Source organism: Lepidochelys kempii, chromosome 8 (genome assembly GCF_965140265.1).
Source record: "Lepidochelys kempii isolate rLepKem1 chromosome 8, rLepKem1.hap2, whole genome shotgun sequence".
Lineage (NCBI taxonomy): Eukaryota > Metazoa > Chordata > Testudines > Cheloniidae > Lepidochelys > Lepidochelys kempii.
In genome coordinates this window covers 28,881,849-28,895,173 of record NC_133263.1, presented here as the reverse complement: position 1 = coordinate 28,895,173, position 13,325 = coordinate 28,881,849, and the positions used below count along the sequence as shown (strand labels likewise).

Genomic DNA, 13,325 nt, shown 5'->3' with positions numbered 1-13,325 from the left:
ACAGTTGAGTTTTGACTTGGCGTGACAACTGTGATGGGATGTACAAACCCTACAATGGGCAACCTGGGGCTCAGCCTGAGGGCTGAGCCTCTTGATCCTGAAACACCCAAAAACCGTAGAGCCTGGTTAAGTGCGGAGGTGCAGCCCAGGGGGTGCCTTGGCATAGGAATCCCAGGGACTCGGCTCAGAAAAATTAAACATGATTTGGCAATCGGAAACAGAACTTCTTACTAGCTTGTGTGGGATAAAGTGAAAGATGCACTTACCTATGAAGTAGGCCAGCAGGATGGCAAGCAGAACTGCAGCAGCAATAGCTGATAAAGCAGCACATTTCCAGCTACAATATTTGGAGGGCTTTTTCAGCTTGAACGCATTTCTGGAGAAAGTATTTCGAGGCAACAGTCTGGGAGGTGGTGTGTAAACTGTTCCTGAGGTCAAAGGGTATCCAGGGGAAGAACTACTGAACAGAGGGGTGGTTCCAGAAGATGTCTTAAACAAGAAATGCCTGAAATGCAAGAAAAGAGACACAGTTAAAAAGGTGCAATACTGTAGTTAGAGAAGAGTATCTCCTCTCTGTGCCTTCTTTCATTATGTCTGGAATCTCCTCTCTGACCTGGTTCACAATTCTGCCATCATCTTTTCCTGCAAGTCACTCCTTGCAACAGTACCTCCAGGAAGCCTACAGACACTTGTTCCACCCTATCTGCTTAAAGAAGTGTTAACAAAATTGACAACAGAAAATGATAAAATAATCCAAGTACAAATCCTGGAACTAACACAGTGTGTTTTAAGCTTCCTCATTAAATCACTTTACTTTCTGTATCCCATCCGCCATCTACACGTTGTCTATTTCAGCTGTAAGCTATTTGGGGCACAAGACTGGGTCGTAAATTTTAGGCTGTCGTAACTCCACTGACTTCAGTGATGCTACTGCTGGTTTACACTGGATGACAAAATAGAATCAAATCCCCTGTGTTCTCACTGTCTGTAATGTGCCTAGCACACTTTTGGCAGGAATAAAGCCAATGATAAATAAACAGTAAGAATATCATCTACAATTCTTGCACTTTATATAAAAATAAAGACCAGATGCAAATAATCAGTGACTCCTACAGAGAAAAAGAGGAATAAAAACACAGCTATTCTTAATTCTTCCTCTCCCCTCTATTTTTAATTGAAAAATAAAACAACCCAATTATTACGTTAATGACAGAGGCCAGCCTGGTAGTAACATTCAGTTATTTATGTAACGGGTAGTGCATCGGCAACAATTGGGCAACACTATCACAAACTGTCCTACTGCTGTGCCTTGAAAACCTGATCACAAGGGGACTACCTCTGGGGAGGGTCAGAGGATAGTTCAAGCTCCTTCCAGTCCTTGAAAAAAGAAAAGGAGTACTTGGCACCTTAGAGACTAACCAATTTATTTGAGCATAAGCTTTCGTGAGCTACAGTTCACTTCATCGGATGCATTCAGTGGTTTCCACTTCACTCCGATGAAGTGAGCTGTAGCTCACGAAAGCTTATGCTCAAATAAATTGGTTAGTCTCTAAGGTGCCACAAGTCCTCCTTTTCTTTTTGCAGATACAGACTAACACGGCTGCTACTCTGAAACCTTTCAGTCCTTGGACTCCCTGCTGAGTGTGCCAATATAGATTCTAATTAGTTGCATATGTGGGGGCGCTTCTGGGTCTGGGCATCTATCCACTATAACCTGGAATGAGTTCACCAACTCATTTCACATAAGCCATTGAACAGTCATGGGATAGTAACATTTCTAAATTTAAAAGCATTTATTTTTACTTGTACTATCCCTGTCTGCCACAACAAATCCCAACAACTGCAAGGGGAAAGGAGAATTTTATAGGAAAAAAATTAATGACATCTGAAAATCTGGGATCATTACCAACCTCTTAATGCCACAGAAGGTTATACTTTAAAGTATAAGATATGGCCGTGAAAAAAGCTAATGCAGTCTTGGGATGCACCAGGAGAGGTATTTCCCAGTTGGGATAAAGAGGTTTTAGTACTGTTATACAAGGCACTGGTGAGACCTCATCTGGAATATTGTGTGCAGTTCTGGTCTCCCATGTTTAAGAAGGATGAATTCAAAACTGGAACAGGTACAGAGAAGGGCTACTAGGATGATCCGAGGAATGGAAAACTTGCCTTATGAAAGGAGACTCAAGGAGCTTGGCTTGTTTAGCCTAACTAAAAGAAGGCTGAGGGGAGATATGATTGCTCTCTATAAATATATCAGAGGGATAAATACTGGAGAGGGAGAAATATTATTTAAGCTCAGTAACAATGTGGACACAAGAACAAATGGATATAAACTGGCCACCAGGAAGTTTAGACTTGAAATTAGACGAAGGTTTCTAACCATCAGAGGAGTGAAGTTTTGGAATAGCCTTCCAAGGGAAGCAGTGGGGGCAAAAGATCTATCTGGCTTTAAGATTAAACACGGTAAGTTTATGGAGGAGATGGTATGATGGGATAACATGGTTTTGGTAATTAAATATGCATGGTAAATAGGCCCAATGGCCTGTGATGGGATATTAGATGGGGTGGGATCTGAGTTACCCAGGAAAGAATTTTCTGTAGTATCTGGCTGGTGAGTCTTGCCCATATGCTCAGGGTTTAGCTGATCGCCATATTTGGGGTCGGGAAGGAATTTTCCTCCAGGGCAGATTGGAAGAGGCCCTGGAGGTTTTTCGCCTTCCTCTGTAGCATGGGACACATGTCACTTGCTGGAGGATTCTCTGCTCCTTGAAGTCTTTAAACCATGATCTGAGGACTTCAATAGCTCAGACATAGGTGAGAGGTTTTTCACAGGAGTGGTGGGTGAAATTCTGTGGCCTGCATTGTGCAGGAGGTCAGACTAGATATCATAATGGTCCCTTCCGACCTAAATATCTATGAATCTATGAATAAATAAAATATAGCTCCACTTTTGCAAGGATGATCTCTTAATTCATTGTGGGTTTAGCTGCAACCTGACATGGTGTTAGTTTAGACCCCAGCCTGCCCAATTAAGTGCCTTCTGGTATCACCTGAGATGCACTGTCAAACTGTGGCATCTGTTTAGTTATAATTCTCAGACCTGGAAGTGATATCACTACACATTCCTCGTAGCTTGAGTTTGATTAAGGCATGCAACTAGATCCAAAACCTACAACACCTGTGTGTTTATTAGTTTAACTAAATCCCTATCTTTCCAAGTAAACATCCTTTCTTCTCTTGCAGGCTTAGATGGCTTTCCTCTGGAACCTACAGTCCAACTAATATTCTGAATTCAACACTGTGCTAGTCTTAGTCACGGTCTTGGCAATGACTGGTAGCAGAGTAGAGCTTAATAAGCATTCTAAATCTGTATGGGAGACACCTGCCAGAGTTACAACTACAAGGAAAGAGAAAGAAAATAACTGGCATGAATTCTGCAAGGTCCTGAGTGCCTCTTCCAATCAAAACGTGTTGAGGGAGCTGAGCAATTTGTAAAATTGGGCCCACAGTCTTTACTAGCATTAGGTCTTATTTCAGATGTGAGAATGTGAGACTAATGCTAATGGTCTGGAACAAACAAGTAGGTCACTATCAAATCACTTATTATGAGCTTTAAAATCAGTATTTAGTCACCATTTATTATAACAATGATTTGGAAGTCTGAAACCAAAATCTGTTTCCCAAGTATATTTCCCCCATCATTACTCACAGGCACACTCATTTATCATTACACAATTTTTTAGAGGACACTGAACCATTTGTTTCTAAATAAAACCCAATATATAATTATGTGCCTGGACTTTGCAAATAATCATAAGAAAATAAAAGGCAGACTGTGCTGTGGCTTTGCCAACTTTGACAGTCTCAATTTAAGACTACGGATTGGAATTTTAAGATGGTCCCTGAAAATATGCCTTGCTTATACAGTCTGATGAACACTGAATCAGTTATTTTTGTTCACTGCTTAGTTTTTAAAGAACACAAAGGATCATCTAGCATTTTACCATTAAATCCAAATACAGCCCTGATGGAAGTGGACACAATGTCTGCCAATTTCAGAAAGAGGTGCATCCTCTCACATCAGTATTAGTATTTACTTATACAATAAAAATCATTGAAAAGCTCCACAGAAAAAACTAAATAATCCGCAGTTGTTTTTGAAACCATAGTATCTGAGACATTTTCACTTAAAAAAATAAAAATAACTTCCCTATCCTGGGCTGTTTGCGAAACAATAACTAAAGGAACAGTATCATTCCAACCAATTATTTAATGGGGAGTGTTCTCCAATTAATCTTCCTGCCAAAGGACATTGCCATTCTTTACTGCTTGTAGCTAATATTGCAGGGGTGAGATTGGTTAAGTGTCAGAAACATTACAAACCCTTGTTTTCCACATTTTTATAAGTGGACTATAAAATGTGCTCATGGCAGAAGCTCCGATTAAAAGGTTTCAACCCCAACGTGACCTACCCTTTCAAATTAAAAACAAATCTTTCAGACTATATGCCACTTAGAAGGTTGCAAGAAATAACAGGGAATGGTTTCAGATGCTTTTTACTGTCATAACAAGACCAACTTTCATTAATTAAAATTAAAATGGGGGGGGGGAGGGTGAAATAGGACTGGCTGAGTTACACCACTGCTCTTGAGATTTCTATTCCTCTTGTTTGAGTGACAGGTTGATCACTCATAAGCACTTTCATTAGCGTCATCCCAAACTCCCCCTCAAATCCTCATTATACCAGCACCCCTTTCCAGTTTCAAGCCTAAAGGGCTTAATAAACAGTTTTTCTGTTAGCTTCTTTTTTTTATCCCTTGGAGCAAAGCTCAGCAGTGTCAAGAGGCACAAAAGTGCAGTCCTTGTGTTGCCTCGATCTGAAGTGTCAAGGTTTTTAACCCAGGATCTCTAGGTGTTGTTCAGCTAACAGGGCGAGCTATAGTATATAAAAAAAGTTTGAATATAATGCATTGTTCAAGTGAAGTTAGGTATAGTGAAAATCTGGCCACAGTGAAGTAGAAAATGAATAAACATATTGCATAGTTTCAGTGGAAAGTGCCGCCTCCCCCCCACCAAGGCTATTAATCCCTAATAGATTTTTAATACGACATGTGCAGAATGAAACTTTATGAAAGGCAAGTAAGAGATTTAGATGAATGCATGGAATTGTGCTATTCCCATATGTATTCCTATAGGTGAGGTAAAAATAGACAAGATACTTTTGAAAAAAAAAAAACCCTTTGGATTTTGTCACATTTTATAGGTCCTGTCTATGTCCTTTGAAAGCTTAGCGTTTATTGTCTTTAAAGGAGTACTTTTTATAAAGTGGCAGCCAGTAAATGGTATAGTACCACATAAAACTTTGGTAATTAGGTTTTCAAAGTTATAATAAAACATTTAACTAGAGATATGTTAAATAACCACCAGGCTATTCTACATAATTGGCACTCTGTTAAGAAAAAGATGAAGACTAGAATAGCAGAGGTAAAGCAGGTCAAGAAGGAGGAGCATTCACAGAGCTGCACAAGAAAATTGGAAAAGGGAGAACTTAATGGTTAATATAATGGCCTTTCATACTTAGAGCTTCCATTTGAGCCCAGGTTGAGCTTTTAAAAGAAATTAATTGACTTTCCCAGGTCAATCCCTAAATACCAGTGATCTATATAGTCAGAAAAATCTCTGGGTGGGATTTGACATGCTCCAGCACAAATAGTTGTCTGTGGACCAAGGATGAGTGCAGGCCACAATTATTTCTCAGTATTAACTAGTGTATTCATGGTTAGATTGGAGACACCTTGCACCATGACTGCCTACAACAGTGTTTCCCAAACTTGGGACGCTGCTTGTGCAGGGAAAGCTCCTGGCAGGCCCGGCCGGTTTGTTTACTTGCTGCATCCGCAGGTTCAGCCGATTTTAGCTCCCACTGGTCGCGGTTTGCTGTGGGATGACGCTGTGGGAAGTGGCGCGGTTTGAGGGACATACTGGCCACTGCTTCCCACAGCCCCCAATGGCCGGGCACAGCAAACCACTGCCAGTGAGAGCCGCAATCGGCCGAACCTGCGGGCGTGACAGGTAAACAAACTGGCCCGGCCCAACAGAGGCTTTCCCTGCACAAGTGGCGTCCCAAGTTTGGGAAACACTGGCCTACAACATACAATGAAAAAGAAGTCACCTCTTTCACTGCCCATCCAATTAACTTTAAACAGTCCACATTGTTAAGTGTAAAATTGTAATTAAATAGATAAATCAATAATCAGTTGTCCTAAGTGTTCTCTGCAGCTGACTGGTGCTACAGAGAAGAGCACATTTTCTACCCTAATTAGCATCACAGATCTTAGCACCAAGACAAGAATTCCTCTATGAAAACAATACACATCAAGTTAAGTGGCACAGTAGATTTAATTTACCTTCCACGGATAAAGAATGGAACTAAAATTATGTTTGGGAAACAAGTGAATTGAGTTTGACAGTGTCAGACCAGTCTATAATAGCTTTTTGTCCATATCACAAAACTATTGTGTGATTCTGCATAGCTGGCATTCTCTGCTCTGGAACAGGCCAAAAGTAGAAAAACAAGGATACTGCAATTCAGAAATTGAAGTGTGTAGGGAAAGTTATGGGAGTAAATCTCCATACTGTGTATATATTGTGGTAGAGTTCCGATCTTGTCCTCCTGGGTGCCGCGCTTCCAGGTGGTTTATGCTAGCTTCAGAGGCTCACTGCAACCCTCCACGTAGCCCTTCTCTCTCTCTATGGTCAGGGATACAGTCTACTCAGCACTTTTCATCATAAGCCAGCAATGGAGGTTGGTGAGAGAATTCCCAGTGTCTCTGTTGCTCCTACGGCCTCATGCCAAAACAGTTTAGCCTCCTGTCCTGATGTCTTCTTTTGAAGACAGGGGTATAGATGCCAAGACAGAGAATCTGTCTTCTCATGGAACAGATTGATTGTTATCAAGAGTAGGTCCTGGATGGTTCTCTGCACCTTTCTAGGGAAACCTGAGGATTTTAACCATGAGTCTCTCCTCCTAACAGTGGCTGAAGCCATTCCCCTGGACACAGTATTCAGAGCATCCACTGTGGCCTGGAGGGAAGTTCTGGCCACCAATTTGCCCTCATGAATTAAGGCCTGGAAGTGGTCTCTATCCTCTTCCAGGAGCTTGTCCTTAAAATCTAGAAACTTGGTATTGATTCCAGCTGGGTAGGGCTCCCATGGCCTCCAGTAGTGCCAGTGGGATGGAACAACCAGCAGAGGAGGATTCCATTGCATAGGGCACCACCTATTGCTTAGCCAGTCATGTCTTGTCAGAGGCAGAGATTCTGATCTTCTAGGGCTTCTGTCTGGGGCTGCCTCTTCCTGGTACTACCGAGACTCCTGAGGAGTTTCTGACTCATTGGAAGAAAAGGCTGGAACCTGGCTACCAACGGAACTGATGGTACTGATTGCTGCATACCAAGGCTGGCAGATGGGATGGGAGATCAACTCTGCATCCTTGGAATAGCCTCTTTGTCTGAAGTAACAATGTTCCAGAATAGAGACAGTCCTGACAGAAGGGGTGAATAAGGACGGGGACAGCAAAAATGTACTCCAGAGAGACAGGTCTCAGACTACTGTGGAGTGTGGGGAGAACCCATTGGTGGAGCTGTCTGATCCAGACCATCCCTAATCACAGAGAAAGCTGGATCCAACAGGGCCACGTTATTATAGACACCATGTCAGCTCTAGATGTGGAAGGGAGCTCCAGAGGCTGTTTATCCTTAGCCTTAGCCATTGGAACCGGTGCCAAAACTGGTGGATCCATACCCTTGCACATCACTGTCTCTTGCCAAGAAGATGTACTCAGACCTACGTCTTTAGTGCCCCCATGAGTACACTCTCCCAACTTTGATGGTGTCGGGGAGGGAGCAGTCTTCACTGAAGATTGTTTGTCCCTACACCTATGAAGGTGCCCCTTACTCTCAAGGGAAACCTTCTCTTTAGGCTCAGAAGTCTTAGCCTCCATTCCTGAGCTCGTGCTTGGAGGGGGTCCCTCCTGTGATGTACGGGACGGGCCCCAGCCTGGATCTGACTGTGATCTCATTGACTTCCCCATCCGGTGTTTCTTAAGTCTCAGTTCCCGACCCTCACAAGTTCTGGGGGGAAAGGAGTGGCATAGGGGAAAGGAGTGGCACTTGGGCTGAGATGTGAGCCTCACCAGGGAGCAGAGACAGTGTTGATGTTAATCACTCACAGAAAATGAGCAAGAGTAGAAAACACAGTTTTTGAAATCTGGAACCATGGGAATAATCCCAGCATTCTTGGACAGGGTGGGGAGTCCCTAGGGTGGGACAAAGGGGAAACAACTACACTATACCATTTACAATATATTTACAGAAATGATGCAGTAGAAAGGAGCCAAGGAAACCAAACATCAGAGGGGTAGCCATGTTAGTTTGGATCTGTAAAAGCAGCAAAGAGTCCTGTGGCACCTTATAGACTAACAGACGTATTGGAGCATAAGCTTTCGTGGATGCATGAAGTGGAAATTTCCAGAGGCAGGTATAAATATGCAAGCAAGAATCAGGCTAGGGATAACGAGGTTAGTTCAATCAGAGAAGATGAGGCCCTCTTCTAGCAGTTGAGGTGTGAACACCAAGGGAGGAGAAACTGCTTTTGTAGTTGGCTAGCCATTCACAGTCTTTGTTTAATCCTGAGCTGATAGTGTCAAATTTGCAAACAAAGACTATGAATGCCCTTTATGCCCTTGGTTTGAAGCACGAAGAGAGCTATGGTGCATGTGCAGACCAATGGACACAACTTGCAAAAAAATTCTGGATTCGGTATGCCTGTATACCCAAGTGAGGAATACACATAGGTATGGTCACTTGAAGAACTAGGATGCAGTGAGGACTGTGATATGATGGGTCTCATTAAAGAACATTTAAAAATCTTCTTTATGCATTTCAAATTGGTGGTGGTAATCTCTGAAATTTTCATTGGTCTGAGTTCTGGCTCATTGTTTCTCTCTCTTCCCATTTATTAGTTAAGATTAGACAGCATGTTCTTGTTGTCAGGTTCTGGGCAGAACTATGCAGAACTTGGCAGCCAAGTTTACACAGCAGAGGATCTTTGCTGCCTGTGGAAGTCTACCATTCTGGTGGTGCCTTCATGGCATGTAGTAGTCAGCTTGTTTGGTTTAGATATTGGACCTTTTAAAAATATGCGTTGTTCTGATTGGTTTATTCAATAACTTGGCTTCTAATAAAAGCTTGGTGGCAGAAATGGCCACTCCATTAATGAAGTAAATAAATACATATATTTCAAAGCAAAAATGTCACCTTGATAAGAAAGGCTGTAATAAAGCTTGGACCATTGACTCTGGTCTCCAGCGTTTTTCAGGGCTAGACTGTTACATGCGGCAAATAGCACATGTTTAGCATTCATAATGAAGGTGAGGGGCACATCTATGATTACGCTGAAGTAGATCCAGATTTAGGAAGGGATTTTAGATCCTGGTGCAGCAGATACCAAGTTTATTATTCAAATCTGTGTATGTGTGGGTAGTGATAGTCAGACCAGACTTTCCTTTGCAGAGATGATCCTCAGAGTAGAAACACTGTGTCTGCTGGCAGCAATGCAACAATGCTTTGTAAGTGGAGATACTTGTAATGGATAAAGATACATAGGATATCTACTTAAACATAGACAAGAAACACAACAAATAAACAAATATTAAATTACTCTTTTCATCAAGAAAAAGGATCTTCAGAAAACAATCCCTTCTTTATGACAACCTCCCATGGACCACCCCCAGTGTAAATATGGAAAAATCCACTGATTTCAATGGAGTTACTCTGGATTTACACGGGATAAACTGAAAGCAGAATCAGGGTCATGTCAGGTCTGAATCTGATCTCTTTTACACCAATTTAAAGTAGGAGTAAATTAATTGAAATCAATGTAATTACACCAGAGTAAAAACAGTGTGAAGATAATCAAGCTCATAATCCTCAAGTGACATATTCAGCTCTCATGTATACTGTTGTATATCCAAAGTCACTTAACACATGGCAACTGAGTTATTCCAGATTTATACTGGTATACTGACAGCAGGATTTTGTGTCCAAGACTGTACCATCAATTCTGGCTCTGATCATCTTGAAAACATGTATTATGATAAGTTTAAAATAATTTATTACTTTTGAGAGCACCTCCACAGGTGCAATATAAAACCTCAACTCAGATCGATGTTCCTGCTAACTGCATCACTATAATAAATACACCATAGATTAGGAAAGTTGGTCAACCTACAATCACACACAGTCAACTGCGGCTTGGTTCACAAGCACATAATGCATTGTCACTGCACTCTTCTCATCTGCTCTCGCCTCCTAAGAGGCAGATTGCTTGCAAGAATTCAACAAACAGGAACAACGGACAGGGCAATAGGATGGAGACGATACCAAATACTCTGATTTTCGCACTCGCCAAGTCATTCAACACTTTAAAACAATAATGCAGCCCTTCCTTATTGTGGGAAGCTAGTTACAAACACAACCAAACAAACACACAAAAGATTTTTTAAAGCAGATTACAACCTGGATCTGTCAAATCCAAAAGCATCCACTGAAACGGATTCTGCTCTGAAAAATGACACTGTAGAGTTCCATGTTTATTTGTATCTCACTGACTATGTATCAGATTAACTCAGTGTAAATATTTTGTCCATATGCCCCCGCAGAGCTGTGATGTTTGCCACTTCCCCATAGCCTGCTCCTCCTACTGCCCTCCTACACAGCAGCATTGCCTCTCCATTAACCTCTGCAGGGCTTTATTCTTCTCAATGAGCCCCACACATGGCCTGTATTGTCCCCATGCACCTTCTGGGTATATTCCCAGTACCTGCTATGCTCTTCTACTCCCCAACCACTCAGCTTTTAAAACTTGAATGTGGTAGGGAAGTACAGTGAGGGCCAAGGATGTGGGAAGCATGGTAGCTATATGTGAAAGGGCCTGGTGTCTCTGGGTGGGGTCCTGGGGAACAGGACTGTGGGGAGGTTTGGATGAAGCCTCACGCAAGCATAGGGCTTTAAGGGACAATAGGGACTTGTGTGAGATTGGAAGGAGCCATGATGAATGTATGGTGCGCGAGAGGAGCCATGATGGGTGTATGGTGGGGGAGAGGGGAATTTGAGCTACCTAAAAGGTGATGAGGAAAAAGGGGGACTTGAGTTCAGAGGGCGGCCTTGGGAAGAGAAGTAGAGGGGAGAGGAATTCTGCTCTGACAAACCACCTATTTACTGCCAGTCAGAGAAGAACTGAGCTGGCGAGGGAAACACAGAAGCACCACGGAACCCTTCATAGGTTCCTTGCACAGCTGCAGGATGCCCCCCACACCACCAATCACATCACATAACTGACCACATTTCACTTTGAAATGTCAAAAGTGGCCTCTGTGCAGGATGTTATCAGAAATGAAGTTTGTGGGGACTGTGGTTGTAAGTCAGAAGAACAAAAAGAAATGTGAGAATTTTTTTTTTAAAGCACGTTTAAATATTTCTTCAGCAAACGTTAGCAAGTATGTTACTATCTATTTATCTATATATAGATAAGAAAGATACAAATATCGGTGACACAGATACTTCATGCACAACACAATTTATATAAAACACATACTATAGGTATATACTGAGAGACACATTTGCATTTAAAAAAGGACTAAAATCCCTCCATACAGAAGTTAATTGTCCTATGAAGAATTAGTTTGTCAAAGAGAATAATTCAACCATTAAAGTATCAGATGGAGGGATTTTAGTCTTATTGTAAATGCAATCCCTCTCTCAGTATATACCTATAATATGTGTTTTATATATATTGTGTTTGAACATGAGGTACCTGTCATTCCTATTATATACCTACACAAACAGGCACCATATGCGTAAACACACACACAGAGCACTATCTCCTCTGTACATATAAACCCACGCCACTGATGCAAACAGGACAAAACTTGTGAGAACATGCTATTTTAGTATGTTTCTTGGCCTGCAGCACATAATCAATATGCAAGGAACTGCACGGTTTAGTAGCCAAGAAAATGCCATTAGGCAAGGAAACAATCATTTAGAATCAACACATAAATATTGTTATGACACTTAATATCCATTCAAGTAGATTCTGAAGCCTCTCAGCAGCAACCAAGTTTCCAGCAAAGCATTACCTAAAACCAGCACATCAGTCCTTGAAAGGCTCAGGGTTTCTTAAATGCTGGGTTCCCTAGACCCCTGAGGCAAAGCTTTTTAAAAATGCAAGTGTTAAGGCAGACTGTCATGCATGTTGCCTTAAGTACCAGAATAGCTTGTCACTGCCATCTTGAAACTCTTAACAAAGACACAGTTGGACACACAGAAGCACAGTAATTGAAAGCTGCCTGACAGGAAGGTAGTATGTTAGACTGAAAGGCAGGTGCCAGCCTTTAGGGCATCTTATTCTGTCACAGCATTAAACAGAACATAAAAGGGGCTATGTGCAGGAGGCTTCAGTTAAAAGTAACTAAAGCAGGTAGAGAAAAAGAGAACATCAGTACAGTACAATGGCTGCATTATCATCATATTGTTTAATGAGTGGCAACACTTTTTCAGGGGACAAAGTTCACATTCTAAAGCAAAACAACTGCACTGGGTGCAGGGAGGGCGAGGCGAGCCTGGATCTTAAACAGGGTACCAGTGCTATGTCTGCAGCTGGACATGTCTTCATCTAGTCAAAAAGACACCAGTAGTTTGATCCTACCCTAAGAAAGACAAGCATGAATTGCTACATATTGGAGCTTGTAAAATTAGCAACGGCACTGACTTGACACAGTATATAACGAAGTGCTTTAGTACACAGCCCTTGTTAAAAATAAAAATAATCAGTGAGAATAACTTCAGATGTGAACACACCACAATGAATTGGGTAGTAACATGCATGTGTACTTGCACTAGATAACAGAACAGGAGGACTTGTGGCACCTTAGAGACGAACAAATTTATTTTAGCATAAGCTTTCAGGAGCTACAGCTCACTTCATCGGAAGCATGCAGTGGAAAATACAGTGGGGAGATTTATATACACAGAGAACATGAAACAATGGGTGTTACCATACACACTGTAACAAGAGTGATCAGGTAAGGTGAGCTATTACCAGCAGGAGAGCGGGGGGTGGGGTGGGACACCTTTTGTAGTGATAATCAAGGTGGGCCATTTCCAGCAGTTGACAAGAACGTCTGAGGAACAGTGTGTGTATGTGGGGGGGAATAAACATGGGGAAATAGTTTTAATCTGATCCCACTGAGGGTTACCAGG

General features: G+C 41.9%; 1 protein-coding gene across 10 annotated transcripts in view; it reads right to left on the bottom strand.

Moving 5' to 3' along the window:
• Positions 1–13,325, bottom strand: part of TENM2 (teneurin transmembrane protein 2) — a 1,082,027-nt gene that overhangs the window by 243,404 nt on the left and 825,298 nt on the right. For all 10 annotated transcript variants that reach the window (XM_073355925.1, XM_073355927.1, XM_073355928.1 and 7 more), the window contains one exon: positions 267–505. In XM_073355925.1, the coding sequence (XP_073212026.1) occupies positions 267–505 (239 nt within the window). The remainder of the gene's footprint in view (positions 1–266; positions 506–13,325) is intronic.